The sequence below is a fragment of the Dermacentor albipictus genome, chromosome 9 (genome assembly GCF_038994185.2).
Source record: "Dermacentor albipictus isolate Rhodes 1998 colony chromosome 9, USDA_Dalb.pri_finalv2, whole genome shotgun sequence".
Lineage (NCBI taxonomy): Eukaryota > Metazoa > Arthropoda > Arachnida > Ixodida > Ixodidae > Dermacentor > Dermacentor albipictus.
In genome coordinates, this window is record NC_091829.1 from 73,452,294 (window position 1) to 73,469,904 (window position 17,611).

General features: G+C 48.9%; 1 protein-coding gene across 1 annotated transcript; it reads left to right on the plus strand.

Moving 5' to 3' along the window:
• Positions 1-15,514: 15,514 nt before the first annotated feature.
• On the plus strand, positions 15,515-16,879 carry LOC139050141 (uncharacterized). Its single transcript, XM_070526358.1, has one exon. The coding sequence runs from the start codon at positions 15,515-15,517 to the stop codon at positions 16,877-16,879; it is 1,365 nt and encodes a 454-aa protein (XP_070382459.1).
• The last annotated feature ends 732 nt before the right edge of the window (positions 16,880-17,611 follow it).

A 17,611-nucleotide genomic window follows, 5' to 3' on the forward strand; every position in this document is an offset into this window, starting at 1 on the left:
CCCGGTGAGCTGCCCGGACGAAAACCAATGTAACCTCGGTCGCAGTAACAGTTGTCCCACGAAAGCGTAATAAATTCTTCAGCCGCCATTTGTGGAATACACTTGAAACAGTCCCGCGCTACTCGAATGGGTAATTTACTACCAATGATGTGAGTGAATCTGACGCTTGTGATTTAGTCTGTGCGTACCCACGATAGGCACCTTTTCAACCGATAAAGTTAAGGGCCTTGTTTAGTTACACAATGAATTTGGGTAATACTAGAAATCGTGCGTGAAAATTAAAAAGAGAGAGGGTGTGTGGGACCAGTTTTCTTTACAAATGTAATCACAGCAACAAACTCAAAATTTTCGCCATGAATTAAGCTTATGGAGAGTCCCATTATGCCACATCGACACTCGCAGAGAGGCAGAAGCTTCCCTAGCCCCTGGGAAACATGGATAATAAACACTGTATAACGTGTTTTAGCGCTTCCATTATATATGTTTCTTTATTTCGATAATGACTTGCCCTGAAGCCTTGATTCTTGATACGTATATCTGTATTATATCTGTGCTAAGAAGCCTGTGTTGGGTATCAATGGAAGTAGTGTTTTGTGGGATCTATGGTTACGCACTAACCTACCGTGGCTGCTATAATATTAAGAAAAGTCTGCCATGTCCATCTATAGAGCTAATATAACAAACACTTGAGTAAACGCTGGCCATAGCGGCCATACATTGAAACCTTCAACTGCAAAGACGCCGCCATGTTGCTACTTGGCACCGCCGCGCATCCGTCGACGGCGAGATGCGATTCAGACGAGACGCGCAATGAACGCGATACGGAGCCTCCCTTCACATGGTGGCGCGATCTAGTTCGGACGCCCGCAAACGCACCCTTTAACGCCGCATCAAAATTATCTAAATGTTGTATGGCAATCCGATATTTATCCAAAATACGCGAAAGGAGTTTTGCACATTATCCCTAAGGACGCCCTCGTGGAAATGCTAGTTTTCACATCACATATTGAATATTGTTAGCCTGGCAAATATGAGAGGCAGTAACTTTGCGGCGCCTTTGCGGTTGCCACTACTATTTGCGCAAATTTACTCTAATGTGTTTAGCTGTAAAATCATTACGATGTTAACCTTTAGGGCACCATCAAGGAGAACGAGAAGACTAGCATTGTTCGTTAGCAGAAAACCAGATCTCCGTATAAAGACACGCGCAGTGGATATTTGACGTAAATAATATTTGATCGCCGTTTGCATTTGCCGAGAAACCTTCGGGAGTGAAAGCGTAACTTACATAGAGCATCCAGGCCACTGGTGGAGTTTGTGTGGCATACCAAGGGCGCTCTTTTCGTTTGCACCTGGCCCCATTGACGGAACTGCACTAGGAGTCTGATTTTTTAATAAGAGAACTCATTCACTCTTCTGGACTTAACCATGAAATCGTACAAAGAACCATTTCGTTAGGCTCCTGGATCCATTGAGAGTGCATTAGGTCTATAACTTTCCTTCAGTACTGAGCTTCATTGATTCTTCTTAACCTCTGTTTAACCATAAACGTTAAATCGTGCAATATTTCGAATTCAGTAGACGTCTGTGAAATGCACTGGAGACGTTCATCTGATATGGACGCCGACCACATCTTCAAAACCACAAGGTTGAGATAAATAAATATTTAGTTTTACGTGCAAAAACTACGATTTGCTTTTGAGGCACACCGTAGTGGGTACAGTGGAAATTTAGACCACCTGGGGTTCCTTAACATGCACCCAAATCTAAGTACCCGGGTGTTTTCTCACTTCTCACCTATCGAAATGCGGCGGCCATGAGCACATTTGAGAGTAGAGGATATCTCTTAGGCATTATTTCTTCAATCACCCGAAACCACATACTTTTCTTCTGCTCAACTATTCGTAACATTATGTTCTGCGCAGAGCATAATGGGAATTAGTAGACGACAAAGTCGACAATGGGGAGGTGGGTTTGACATGAGATGTTTCTCTTGGGAGAAGTTCCCTATGATCGGGTGACCCATGTTTGGAAAGTGGTGATGTATTGTAGGTGGCAGAAGCTTCAGTCTTCACAAGCCGATAACACATTTTGAGCCAATGTCGATCGCTTTGAGCTGATGAGGTTAGGCCCAGCACAGTTCCCGAGTTCGTGCGCCTGCTACTCGGAGACCCGACCTTTGGCAGAAGCCATTAGACGAAAGAAGGCTGCTTTTATATAGTTGACTTTTTACCAAGCTGATTTGAAATGAATGATTCTTTGTTTCGTGAAGCGCACACCCAGAAATGTGAGAAGCAGCGATACTGCGCGCTATAAATACCGGTGCGTTGCCATTCTCGAAGGCTACCAGTCGTACACGCTGGTGCTTCCCTTAATAAATTTGACGACGTATATGGATGTAGATGTGCACATTGTTAAGCAGCCTCATTGTTTAACTTTCCATATTCGTTGTTTGCCTCTTATATCAATGGGGCAACAAGTGGCGGCCACTTCCACAAAATAGAAAGCAACGGAGCCAAAGCGCGCACACGGGAGTTTCTGAAAAAAATGCCCCTGTTTCCATTCACATTTGTTTGATCTGGGCAAGAGAAAACATAAACACCTAATTAGAAACAGTTCAATCAGATAAAACACACCACTGAATGTGAACGTTTACTTATTTTGCGATTCGTGAAAACGTTGTGCCATGTCAGGGGGGTGGAGGGGTTGTCATATGTGTCTGAAAACTCCGTTCGGTCCGGCGGCTTGACTAGAAGTACATTGTAAACTATGCTCCGGTAACAAGCAGCCCGAGCTCATGTAGTTGTTGTTTCAGATGTGTTGTGCAGCATAATTGTCGGCAGCAGCTTCATCACTATCTTACGTAATAACTGCATGTGTGTGCGGGCTCAAAATTTTATTCGCTAATGTTCGCTAAACTGCTCGCCTTAGTGGAACCTTTCCGGTGCGGTGCGCTCCTCCGGTGCACTCAGACTCATGCGTCGCTAAACATGCAGCCTAGCGATGTGGCTCTTCGGTCCCTCTTCCGTTAAGTCCGCCGCATCTTAAAGCAGGATATCTTAAATCACTGCTTATTTAGCAATCATACAGGAAACATTGTAATTAGGAAATTCAGGACCCAAAGTCATAGTACTACCTCAACAAAAACTCTTCCCTACTTCGGCACTGTGAGAAGCCCAGTATGGCAGTACTAAAAGAAATATGAAATAAAGAAATTAAATTATGGGCGTTCACGTTCCAAAACCACTTTCTGATTATGAGGCACGCCGTAGTGGAAGATTCCGGAAATTTTGACCACCTGGGGTTCTTTAACGTGCACCTAAATCTAAGTACACGGGTATTTTCGCATTTCGCCTCCATCGAAATGCGGCCGCCGTGGCCGGGATTTGACCCCGCGACCTCGTGCTCAGCAGCCCAACACCATAGCCACTTAGCAACCACGGCGAGTAAATATGAAATAGCGTACAAGTGACATCAATCTCTCTATCCTCTCCTTTGCGAATGCAGACCAACAGTAGCGCATGATTTTGCTGGTGGGGAATTCATCTCGTTCTTCTCGTTTTTTTGCGTGGTGACGCCAGGAATCGACGCGGAGCGTGCTCGGTTGCGTTCCCAACATACTGGCGGTACCGCAGTTTGGAAAATGGCGTTTGCCGATACCAGCAAATAAAGGTTTTACGGATAACAGTGGGAGAACTCGTAAATGTCATAGCATTGACGTACGCACAACAGAGAAGCAGGTGCCGTTTTCCAATAGGGCGGGGATATTAGCGTCACTGACACCATATTTAATTTTCGTTTGGGTTTACGGCTCCCACAGCCAAAATACGGCACTCTGTAGTACTTGCAACAATATTTGTGTAGTTGCTTTTGGGCAACATATGAGTGTGGGCCTTCAATTTTGCAAATTCGATATAGCCTGTAAAATTGCTAATGAACACTTTCTTAAAATATTTAATTACTTGTGATCCATATTGCCCACGATGCCTTAATTTTGACCGAAGATGTCCAATTGCGCTTATCACAAGGTATCGATGCAACACCCGGTGTTATTCGGCGCAGTATATAAAACAGCGTGTGTACCTGCTACATTGTCGATCTCCGGGAAAGAAAGCGAATGGTGAGGGGGAGCTGTGCGGTATCCAAGGCGTCTGCGCTTGTTAGGAAACATCACCCCCACCCCCTCCCCGGTAATTTTTCATATCCTGCTGTTCCTTACTTCAACCAGTCGAGGAGGGGGGGGGGGGAGGTCGACAACAGAAGACTTATGCGCTCCGGGCGCCAGACGACCTAGGTACGCCACTGTGGAGGCTGCTTCAATACTTTTCACCCTGGTATAAGGCTGATAGGTTTTTGTTCCGATGAATGCTACGCACTTTATGGCAATTACCCAGTGGTGAGTTCCTGCTTCGTATTTCCCCTGTCCCTCATGAAAACTTTGGTTTTTTTTCGGCGGGGGTTTGCGTCCCTGCTAATCATAAACGCACCACTTCTACGTTAATTCCTACTCCTTTTTCTCCATCCATATAGTTTAACCAAATGCAATGAGTTAATACTACAGGCGCTCTTATAGTAGAGGCGGTTTAGGAGGTTGAGACGAACAAATAAAGATAAATAATTGGATTTAGCTTGTAAACACTACGCGAAATTTTACACCTGCTATTGCCACACTGACCCCCATTCTGTTTTAATAAAGCTTTTGTCGTCCCCACCCTGAGAGAATTTACTAATATGTAATCTCTGATTTCTTCCAAATGTTGCATTCCTTCCGACGAATGAGAGCGAAGGAAACAGCGGCAGCAAGAAATCGTATACTCTGCTTCATGTTGCATTCTATCTGGGTACGTCGCAGTTCGTGGCTATTTGCAAGTTCTACATTTGCTGCTTGTCAAACTTAGAAATCCCGTCATAGTAATGCGGCAATTTGAAGAAGCGGAAACATTTGTCGCAGTGAGTGGAATTAGTCGCAGTGCCGATGCCACGTGCCAATTTCATGAGCCCCTAAGTTGAGTGCAGGTGGCTCAATCGAGTATGAGTCCCCATTCTGTGATGGTGAATTTGCATTTGTTCATTATTGTCACATACCGCTCGAAGGAATTCGGCAGAGTAACCGGTACTGCAAGCAATATTCTATATCCTATGTTACTAAGAGCCATTGGTTTTTGAAGGGATCTGAGGATGCTAGGTTAGGGGCTCTGGCATGTGAGCAAATACTTTCCTGAGCACATGAGTTATTCGACCGCGACTGTAAACGAGAACAGTCAATGTTACCATACACTTTTGAATTGTGGCACATGCATGTATCATGAATATTTTAGGCACCCAAGTCTCCACATAGGCATCACGGAAGCCAGAATATATTGAAGTGCAAGTTTTGAGTGTCATTGAGATATTTCTTTATTTGGAAAAGGAGCAGCAAAAGCTTGAGTCTAAGCTTGACAAAAGTTCTTGCTCCATTTTCCACTTCGGCACAAGCATTTATGCAGCACTGACGATTTCACCACACACATGAGAATAAAGGATGTCGAAAGAGCTTACACATTTGTATGTTTTACAAATTAAAACATTGATCAACTCACACAAATGCATAGATATACCCGAAGTCACAGTTCATCACTACATTAAAAAGATTACACAATGGTAAAAATTTGGCAGCCACATGTCATTCACAAGATAAAAGGCGTAATGTATAGAAAAAATGATTTTACTTTAATAAATCAGTAAGTAGTTTTTTATACCATGGTAAATCAAAATATTCTTTTTTCTCAATTTTTTTTTCACCTATTAATTATTGAGTCTGATAATCTGCCTACTGGCGGTCATAATTTTTTCCGCCTAGAGGCTCTTTGGTATGTTCTAAGACAAACTAAAAAGATAAATCAATGTTTGAAATACAAAAGCTTAGTAATTTCTTCCTAACACTGTTTAATTGTAGTATAATGTTTGAAAGGAACAGCGATATCTTGCGGCAACGGGGTGTCTGCATCTTCAATTTGTGTATAAGTGCCCTTTTTTGCTTCAGCGTTAAAAAGCACCAAAAACTCGAAATTTCGCTAATAACGCAGTTATTGCAGACAGTTTAACACATTATAAACTCTGAACTGCACTTGAACAAAGGCGGACATATGGGGAGGGAACCGTGTTGTAATGACGTTGGAGAACAATTTAAACAATAATTGTGAAGGTTTTAAGCAAATTCAGAATGGGTATTTATAAAGCTATGAAAATTAACGTGCTGCCAAAAGCTACAAGCAGAAACAACTCTGGAACTGAAATGCAATAATTGTAACAAAGAGAAAAGCAAGAGCGTGCTTTGATCAAGTTACAAATTGCAAAAGAATAATACTAAACACTTCGGTTTTGTCAAAATTCACACGACCTTTGAAAGGTGGTTCTCTTGAAAGGTCGTACCCCCTACTCTAATGCCCTACATTGGGCGCTGTAGGTATGTAAGTAAATAAATAAATAAAGGAAGGCTGCTAAGCAATAAGCACATAGAAAATTGTAACACAACCTTAAAAAAGTTAATGCGCTTTGGTGCAATCGCCATCCAAGGCTCTCACAACTGCGCTTGTCTGAGTAATGATCGATCTTGTATAGTAGCACATGACTACCCAGAAATGGGAATTCTTAATAATGTAGGCTACGTCTTCTAATATTTTCCTACGTGGCTAATGGCAGTGATGTTAATAACTGAGGGTAATGGTGATTTTTTTCAGCCATCCCAAAGATACAAAACATAGGACATTATTATTAGGACACATGCCAAGCTGTGGTTCATTTCTACATTTGATAACATAATGTTATGTGCGGCACTCTTCTTCACTTTGGAACTGTTTTCTCACAGCGGCTTTCAAAATTCAACTCACAAAAAGCGTTTGCTGCTTTACTAGAAACTTGTTCAGCGTGTATTCGCAAAAGAAGCGCTAGACCACTCAGGGTATGTAAATACTGAATTTAAGAACAAAAAGCTCAGCTTAGAAAATAAAAAAAAAAAAACTTGGAAGAGCGCCGGATAAGTCAGAGCCGCGATTTGCTAAATATCATCGCGCTATGAATCAGAACTGAACGACGCTTACCGTATTAATTATAGGGAAGCGACAAAAAGATCTCTCGGTTAGTTGCCAGTAAGAGAGGCAAACATTCAGCAAAATACCCAAATAAATATATATGTAATGATTTAGACTCTCCGCCGATGACGATACTTTTATGCGAAGCATATTACGAGCGCTCAACCCAGCTCCTCAGGCGCGGCGGTGTCGCCTTCAATACCACGTGACACCATGACGTCACGACAGAGGAGAAACGGAGCTCCAACTCGCGCCGTCGCTCGCGGCGGTATATAAGCAGCTGCGCTTGCCTCTGCTAGACACTCACGAGGTGAGATGCCTCCTGGAGACAGAGCTGCTCGTTGGAATGAGAAGCGAAGGTTGCGGCGTGCTACAGAGACTGATTTTCTAGGTGGCTTTGGCTCAACTCTTGCAAGATGGGCTGGGTGGGAATCGAACCAGGGTCTCCGGAGTGTGAGACGGAGACGCTACCACTGAGCCACGAGTACGATGCTTCAAAGCGGTACAAAAGCGCCTCTAGTGAATGCGGTGTTGCCTTAGAAACGAGCTGTTTTAAGGCTCAGGCGTGCGTCGCTTGCTCAGGTGCACATTTCGTTGCCGCGCCGAACGCTGCGTTGCTCGACGCTCACCGCGTCCAATGCGGGGCGCGTAGTCGCTGCGCCGTAGCCCATTGTCTTACACCCCTTGGCGGGTCGATGGGAACGCTGTCGCGTTCCACTCTTCAAGGCGAAGCAGAGTAACGCATGAGTTGTTTCTTCGTCTAGCCGAACCAAATATAGCCAAGCAACAGCAGTTCACCAGGCTAAACAGTGGTTCAACAACTAAAATAAAGGCTAGTATGCTTCGCATCCAGGGCTTAACCTTAGCTAAGCCACAGCCATTTTTTTAAATGAATCAGTAGAAAAAGGAACACAAGAAGGGCTCGTAATTAACCTTACGTAGGAGTTGTGTACCCTGGTGATGGCTTGACAGGAAGATTCTAAAAGAAACAAGAACCAATCCCTCAATAAGGGGTAAAGACAATAGGAAACTGGTCAGGGAATGAAACAACATCAGAGAAAAAGCACATAGCTGAAGAAGAGATGAAAAACAGTGTGAGAGAGAGCAAACAATATACACACGAGAAAACAGAAGACAAGCGAACCCGTGCATTTTCGCGGGAGAGAGAGAGAGAGAGAGCGTGATCTTTATTGGGCAGTAAGCTCGGCCGGTTAAGCGGGGTCACTTAGCTCCTACTAAAGCATATGGTCACTGGTATGAGAACAAGGCGAAATTGTGACGGTATGGAAGATGATACACTAAAGTGGGATCAAAATTAGCATCCCGCGTCATAGCACCGTCACTTATTTCACGTCCTTCGCTCCTAAAGCATTCCACGGCTGAAGCCACCTTCCAGCTTCGTCAGTCATCATAACAGGCACCGATTATTTCTGGCGGTTGCTCGCCAGCAAAATCTGAAAACCCTGTTTTATTGTGCTTATATGTGTTCAGTTCATGCATTCTCTTCTTTCTTTTTAAAAAAAATATATGTTTTGGGATTTCGCATGCCAAAACCACTTTCTGAATATGAGGCACGTGGTTGGGGGAGGCTCCGTAAATTTCGACCATCTGGGGTTTTTTAACGTACACCTAAGTTTAAGTACACGGGTGTTTACCGCATTTCCCTCACATCGAAATGCCGCCGCCGTAGCCGGGATTCGATCCCACTACTTCGTGTTCAGTAGCCTAACACTATAGCTACTGAGCAACCACGGCGGGTTGTTTCTTTTCCTTCCTTTCTACGTCTTGCGTGAAATTCTTCACTTGCGTGAAGAATTTATTTTGTCACATCCTTGTTTCTTTGCTAATTGTGTTCTCTTGCTTTATTTGTCATGTTTTGTCACATAGTTATAATGATAACCCCTCTCCTCTATAATGTAATATATGGCCTTAGGGTACAATGAATAAATTAATAAATCCTTTACTGGCACAGTGAAATGGAACATGCGTGCGAGAAGTGGTAGTTACTAAAGATTACGTAGCTTTTATATATAAACAAAACAAATTCACGTAATTGTGCTTGTGGAAAGTGTGGCTTGAGGTGCTGCAGAAGGACGGCCCTGGGTCACACTCGCATCAGCTTAGATAAGAGACGTCCCGAATGTCGTAATATTTGCGCGCCCTGAAATCAGGCCAGACAAGTTGGGGGGGAAATCAGTTATGCGCGTCGGACCTGGTTGTCAGTGGATTGGCTTTGGCATTTAGAGGTCGATGGTGCGCCCTGACGGGCATGTGTTTGTTGAGGTGCTGATGTGAGCGCTCGAGTGAGTCTAAAGGCCAAACTGCACGTACCCGTGCCGGTGTGTGAAAGCTCGCGACCACGTGCCTCACGCATGCGCAAATGGTGCAAGACAGATCGTACGCGTCTAAGCACGGTGCGAGCACAGATACCGAATGTTTACGCACACTAACAAATAGCGTTCGGCAACATGGCAGTACCCATGGCTGCCGCTTCAGCGTGCATTCTCTTGATGGCTGCGTTCGCACTCGCGTTGATCGCCAGGAACTATGGAGAGGAGCTTTCCGTTTCTTAAAACTCATCTGAAACATCCATTATGAGTGCATAGCGCGTCCAGTTCTTGAAATCGTTCTGCGATTTCGTCTGTCTCGTATCACGCAGCCTGTGATTTTGCGTGCTCTGCCAGAGAACAATTGATGGGCGGCGTAATTACCAGCAATGAAACAGGCGTGAGAGGATCAAACAGTACTACAGCGGCGCTGGAATACGCAAGAGAAAACGACATAGTTTCGTTCCCCGCACGCGCGACTGCGTGACGTGGGAACAAGGAGACGTAACGGAAATACATCTCTCTTGCCACGCGGCACGAAGTAAAAGAAAAACTTGCGGACTTACGGCTTGCGTGCTTTATTATTTCTCTTGACTCTAAGTCATCCAATGAAAGAACATAGCAAATGAATAAATGATGTCGCCTTGAAAAATTGTTGTACTCACGTGTCAATTTGACCAACGTCACAGCGCTGCCATGTACGTGCATATACGTCGACTCTCTCGCTGAGAGGGCGCCTCCCGCAAGGAGAACGGCAAAGGGTGTTTGTTTTGAAATTTAAGTTCTTGTTAAGTTAATTTATATAAGTTAAGATGCAGTGCTTAGGACCAAACAATGAAATGTTCCTTTCCGTCGACCTCTACCTAACCTTACGTGGGGTCTCCTTACAGCGAAGGACCGATGGAGGAAGCAAGTGTGCTATGAAAACTCCCTTCGCCCGTCCTCACGTAAGGAACGGTCGACATAAGCCTGGTTTCGAGAGCATCTGTTATATGCTTAACACGAACGCCTTTATTAAGGAAAAAGAAAGCCCGGTACTCACATAGTCTTTAAATTCATTTGCTAAGAGGGAGACGCGTGGACGCTCTCTTGCACTGTTGTGCTTACCCAACGCGAATAACCACCGCAGTCAAGCGCAATACTCGATATGTTCCTGCAACACTTGCATGCAGGCGTTGCGAGACGCCACTCATGCCGAACGCGCGATTAAAAAGAAGCGCTAACTCCTGGAATTGTGCTGGCCCTTCTCCGCAGGCGGGCGACAGCACGCATGCGCCTGCAAACGTCACGGCCGCCCTCAATGAGGTGAAGGTCTCGTTTAGCGCCAGGAGTAGGGTAAGGACCCGTGAAGGTAGCTACGGAGCAACATTGCGCTGAGGGAGTACCAAGGAAGCCTTCACCGAGGGGGACTAAGTAAGGAATCTTTCAGGGCGACTTAAGGTGCCCTCACAGCAATGAAGGCTTCCTTACTGAGGTAAGGAGGATTTAACTGTTTGAGCCATAGCGGACACGATCGTTATTGCACGTGGCACGCAGTGTGCTTGTTAGCTCAAAATGGCCAGACCTGGTGAGGGACCTGGCCTTCAAGTCAATATAATCTCGGGGGGAGTAACAGTTATCCCAGGAAAGCGTACTAAATTCTGCAGCCCCCCAATCATGAAACACATATAAAACGCTCTCGTGCTAATCGAATGCATAATTTGCTACAAAAGCTGTTGATTCTGACGCTTTTGATTTTGTCTACCTATAACACAGGGCATGCCTCTTCTTTTCAAGCAATAATCGACTGCCTTGTTCAGTTCAACAATGAATTTCGCTAATGGTACAAACCGTGCGTAAAAATAAAAAAAAATGGACAAAGTGTTGGGCCAGTTGTCTTCCCAAACGTAATCAGAGCTACAAACTAAACATTTTCGCCATGCATTAAACATCTGCAGAGCCCCATTTTCGCCTTATGCAAACAAGGCGTGACCGCGAAATTTCCCAAGGCATTCGGAAACGTGGTTGATAAACACCATATAACGTGTTGGAGAACGCCCTCATTACAGTGAAAGCTCGTTAATTCGAACTTCAATAATTCGAATTTATGGATAATTCGAACTGTACGATTTGGTCCGGCCAAGCTCCACAGAAGTCTATGTATAAAAAAGTCCGTTAATTCGAACGCGAGAAGGTTCCCTCACGGATAATTCGAACTACGCTCGCCTGGCACACGGCCAGAGAAGCGCGCCTACTGCCTACACACAAGGCTGTATTGCCTCCGAAACGGAGAAAACGGCGAGAGAAGGCAAAATCGGAAAAAAATCTAACCGACGCGGGGTCAGCCAGAAGGCAGCGGCGGCTGCCGCCTCTCCGTTCTACGTAACCTCCGAGACTTCTCGCCCGTTACGAATCTCGGAGGCTTTGGAAATCTTGTACAGCTGCTAATGTTGTGCGGAGATGGCACGGCAAGCTCCAAAACACAGCGAATCAAGTACGGCGCAGCTGCGCTTGCAGTCAAGAACCAAAGAATCAGGGCATTCGCCACCTTCACATGTTCAGCGTCTTTGTCTCGGCAGTATTCATCGGTTGTGCACCTCTATTTTCAGCTTAGGAGGTATCGGCCGTCGCGATTCATTGAGATGGTGTTAAGCCTCGGCTAACGTTCGTTTCGGTGGACATCGGTGGTGTGGCACAGTCGGACCCAGAGTTTCGACTTGAAGATGGCGTGTGCCCGCGGCACACGCCATCACTTTCTGGCACGCCAAATTTCTGACATGCCCTACTGCTTCCAAATCGCAGTGTACTGTTGCCCTCCTTCGCTTTCGTTAGTTCGAACTTTCGTTAATTCGAACTGAAGCGGCTTCCCCTTGCGGTTCGAATTAACGAGCTTTTACTGTATATTGTTTTATTGCGATAACGACTTGCCCTGAAGGCTTAGTTCTTCATATGTATATTTGTATTATATGTGTGCGGTGAGGCCTCTGTAGTGTACTAATAGACACAGTGTTTTGTGGAATCTGTTGTCATGTATCCGGCGGTCATAGCTGGATGCGACACTGTAGCGGAGGCAAACTTGCAGTAGCATACGCGAGCGTTGTGATTGTACGCCTGGACTTGTGCTTATTAGGTGGTACGCTGCACCTGCCTATCCATCACTGGCACTGAGCAGACTGGGCATGTAGCACCCAGTGGTAAATGCGACCGATTCCACTTTCATGCCGCAGTCGGTGTAAAGGACACGCCGGCCCGAAGCCTTCTAACCGCAACTTCTACCGCCCAAGTAAGGTGAAGGTGGACGAAGCAGACGCAGGGTGTGATAACAGCACTTGGCCAGGCAATATATATATATATATATATATATATATATATATATATATATATATATATATATATATATATATATATATATATATATATATATGGGGTCTCAAAGTGACGGTTTTGAAGCTTTGCTCGCTCATGACGCTAGAAATTGTAATGTTGGGTTTGCGCACCGAAAGCCCGCTTTGATTATGACGCATGCTGTAATGAGGGACTCGGAGCGACTTTAACAATTTCTTATTCCTTAAAGTGCTCATAAATCTGAGTGCTCTAACGTTCTTCTCTTTCTTTTTCTTGTTCCATCTACTTTTTCCATTTCGCTGTCGTCGAAAAACTCAGTATCGTCGCTATCGTCGACAATCTTGAGCTCCTCAGCTCAGCCTTACGCACTAAACTACCGTGTCTTGTATCAGTCACAAAACAAGCTCCAACGTTTGCCTATAGAGTTGATATAACCAACTCTAGTGCCCATGCATTGAAATCTGCAACTGCAAGGACGCCGTCATGCGGCTACTTTGCGCAGCTGCGAAGGCGCCGACGACGAGATGAGATTCAGACGAGACGCGCAATCTAAGCGATACGGAGCCTCCCTTCATCATGGTGGCGCAATCTAGTTGAGGCGCCCGCAAATGCATCTTTCAACGCACGCTAATAATTAGCTAAATGTTTTACAAATGCCATCCGCTATTTCTCAAGAATACACGGAATGAGCTGAACACATTGTCCGTGTGGACATGCCCGTGTAAATGCTGTAGTTTTCGTATCGTATGTTGAATACTGTTAGCCTGACAGATATGGGAGGCAGAAACTTGGCGGCGCCTTTGCGGTTGCCACTGCGCGGGATGGACGCTGGCGTCGGCGTCGAGAGCAGTCGCTCCTCACGTCGGATCCGCCAATTTTCGGCCCTCGTGCCGGTTCTTTTATCCCTATCCGGACAGTTTCTTCACGAGTGGGTGAAGCAAGTCGTCAGGATCATTTCGATACCACTCGTATACCAATACTCGCCCGGGGTGGCCCAGGAGAGTTTTGGGAAGCCCTTGACCACGCCGTGCGCCGACCTAGGCCTATCCGGCCTAGCTCGAGTGCGGCCGCCCGCACGCTAGCGCGCAGACGAAGGGACGACCACCCGGCCGCCCGCCGCTGCCTCGTCGCTCATCTCCCGGCTGCCCACCGCCATGGAGATCGCTGTCCAAGGACAAGAGGTGACCCCCGAAGAACTTTCGGATGCTTCCTGGCAGACGCCAGGCCTCCGCGCCCAAGAGCAACGCCGCGCAGCGTTGCGCCTCGCCGCCGCCGACGCAGCTAAATCGCCGCGTTCGAAGCAGGCAAGTGCTTCGCCTCCTCAGCCCCGCCGTCACGCTCCACTCCCTCGCCTCCCGGCCGACACGATTCACATCGTCGGCCGCCCCAAAACCCCCGTCGACCTCACCAAACTCCAGCCTTGGCATTTATACACCGCCTTGCTGCAAGCAGCGAGCCTGCAAGACCTCCCGCCCGCATCTCGCGACACGGTGCGGATCCACCCGGTCAACAACACCTTTACGCTCAGCGTAGCGGAATCGGCTCGCGCTCAAGCCTACCTCCGCATCACTTCCCTCACGGTGTCCGGCACCACTTTCGCCATCCACCTCTACGCCCCACCGCCGGACGACGCCCTACGGGGCATACTCTACCACGCCTTCGACGACTTCACGGATGAAGCCATCCTTGACGATCTGCAGGCAAGCAATCCTGCACTTTCTATTGTGGGTGCCCGCCGTATGGGCAAGACTCCCCACATCTTGGTCACCCTCACGGACCCCAAACTACCCCGGTGGATCTTCTACCATGTAGTCCACCTTCGCCTCCTCCCTTTCCACAACAAGGTGGAGGCCTGTTTCAACTGCCGCTCGACTGGCCACCGGACCGACGTGTGCCCCAAGCCACCGCAGGACAGGTGCCGTCGTTGCGGCGACATTCACCCCCCACCACTCGAGGGCTCGCCCCCGACTTGCACCCCCCGCTGCATCGTTTGCAACGGGAATCACTACACGCATAGTTCGAACTGTAAGCACCGCTACGTGTAGCGCCCTCAACCCCCGAAGCAAACGGCACGCGGTCCTCCGCCGTCTCCGCCCTCCAAGTCGACCAGTGACTTCCCGCCCCTCGCTCCAGCGGCGCCCAAACCAGCCTCTAAGCCCACCCAGTCAACGTGGTCCCGCGGCCCCCCCGGCGCTCCCTCGGCGTCCTCCTCGCCGCAGGTCGTCGCACTGCAGCAGGAAAACGCCTCCCTACGACAGCAGCTCACTGCACAAACCGCGCAACTTGCGGCACAGAAGACCCAAATTGAATCCTTCCAAGCCCAACTGCGAGCTCTTGAGGAGAAGCTCGAGGCAGCCATCACGCTCCCATCATGTCTGCCCTCCTCAATCGCCTCCTCCTCTGACATGAATGTTCAGACTTCCGAAGGAGGCACTAGCAAACGCCGCAGACCCAACACACCCCTTGCATCTCTCCACTTTTCCGAAGAGGTTCAGGCAGCCATCAAGACCACCCTGGTGGACCTCGAAAAACGGCTGGATAGCCGTTTCAACTCTATATAACAGCTTCTCACGGCACAACAAGAAGCCCTCAACGCCGTGCGCACGGACCTCACTGCCTATCCCCCCGCCACTTCCTTCCAATCTCTCCAAGAGCAGGTCGATAGCGTTCAAGCTTCCATGCTCGCAACCATCCGAGCCAAGCCACCGCTCCACGTCCGCACCACCTCATCCTCTGCCGCCCGACCGTCGCAAGCACCAGCCGAGGCAATACCTTTTTCCTCCGCTACTAATCATGGCTGACCGCTCTGTCGTCACCGTTTGGCAGTGGAACTGCCGTGGTTTTCGCCCAAAGCGTGACCACCTCCTTCTACACCTTCAACAACTGGACCCCTCGGAATCTCCTGATGTCATCGTACTACAGGAGACTCACGCCACCACTTCCCTCTCGGGTTACGTCGCCCACGACCAAGTAGCTCATCACCCCCTGCCCCATCCCGTCACGGCCATCCTCACTCGGCGGACGCTCACGGTCAATCGAGCCGATCTGCCCTTCCCTACGGTCCACCATGTCTTTATTGAGGTCCTACCTCAGCGACGTGAAGACCCCTCTCTTTTCATTCTTAACGTTTACATCCCCCCACGCGTCACCAAAGACCTGTCGCTCATTGCTCTGCTCCGTGCCGCTGCAGCGAGAGCAGCCAAATCCCCCCTCCTCGTTCTTGGTGACTTCAACGTCAGGCATCCGGACTGGGGTTACTCCAAGGCCGATGGCCCCGGCACGAGGCTGTGGCAGCTCGCACACCACCTCCACCTCTCCCTGCTCACCGACCCCACGCAACCCACGCGCATCGGCAACAGCGTGTGCCGCGACACCACTCCGGATCTCAGCTTTTGCCGTTACGTGCACGACGCGCGCTGGTCCAATACACATCAGTCCCTGGGCAGCGACCACTACGTCCTCGCCATCCAAGCCCGTACCTCTCCGTGCAAGCCGCGCCCACACACGACCCGCTATACGGATTGGGATGCCTTCCGAGCGCGCCGGCTGCACTCTGCCACCCCCGACATCGAGGACCTTTCGATGTGGACCGACCAGCTACTGGCGGACCTCGACGGGGTCACCGCCTCGATCCCCACCACGGAGGACCATCCGGCAATTGACTCTCGCCTCGCCCACCTGTTAGCCGCTCGCACGAGCCTCACCAACCGTTGGCATAAGCAACGTCACAACCGTCGCCTGCGCTGCCGCATCGCATACCTCGATCGCGAGATCGAGCATCACACAACTGTGCTCGCCCGCCAACAGTGGGAGCAGCTTTGCTCAGGGATCTCCGGTCAGCTGGGCTGCAAGCAATCCTGGCATCTCCTCCGCCACCTCCTCGACCCTGCTTCCGCCAAGTCCGTCGCTCGGCAACAATTACAACGCGTTGTCCGGGCCTACCCCGGCGACACACCGTCGCTGATAGCAGACCTGGCCGCCAGATACCTCCAGCTGCCACCCCCTGGCACCTCTTCTCCCCCTCTCGCGTCCTACTCCGGGGCCCCCAACCCCGAACTAGATGCCGATATCTCGGAAGCTGAAGTCTACGCGGCGCTACACAAGCTCCGCACCACCTCCGCCCCCGGTCCAGATCGCATCCCCAACAAACTTCTGTGAAATCTTGATGCCCCTTCGGTCCTTGCCCTCACTTCGTTCCTGAATGAGTGCTGGCGCTCCGGCAACCTCCCCCAGTCGTGGAAACACGCTCGCGTGGCTTTCATCCCGAAGCCGGGCAAGAAACTCAGAATCGAGAACCTCCGGCCCATCTCACTCACTTCCTGCGTCGGCAAGCTCAAGGAGCACGTCGTCCTAGCTCGCTTGCAAACGTACACAGACGCTCACCACCTCCTTCCCCACACCATGATTGGTTTCCGCCCCCACCTCTCCACACAAGACGTCCTCTTGCAACTCCACCACGACCTTCTCGATCCGCCCACCTTCTCGGACACTAAGGCTCTCCTTAGCCTCGACCTTCACAAGGCGTTCGACAACGTCTCCCATTTGGCTATTCTTACCAAACTCGCCACCATGAACCCCGGCTCTCGCACCTACCACTACATTCGCTCCTTCCTCACGGCCCGCACGGCCGAAATCATCGTGGGAGATCTCTCGTCTCCCACGTATGCGCTTGGATCTCGTGGTACCCCTCAGGGCGCCGTCTTGTCACCTTTTCTTTTTAATCTCGCCCTTCGCTCACTTCCCGACAAGCTCGACGGTATCCCCGATCTGAAACACACCCTGTACGCGGACGACGTAACTCTTTGGGTCACGTCTGGCTCCGACGGGCACATTGAGCAGACGTTGCAACGCGCAACTGACGTCGTCACGAGTCACGTGCACGCGGCCGGT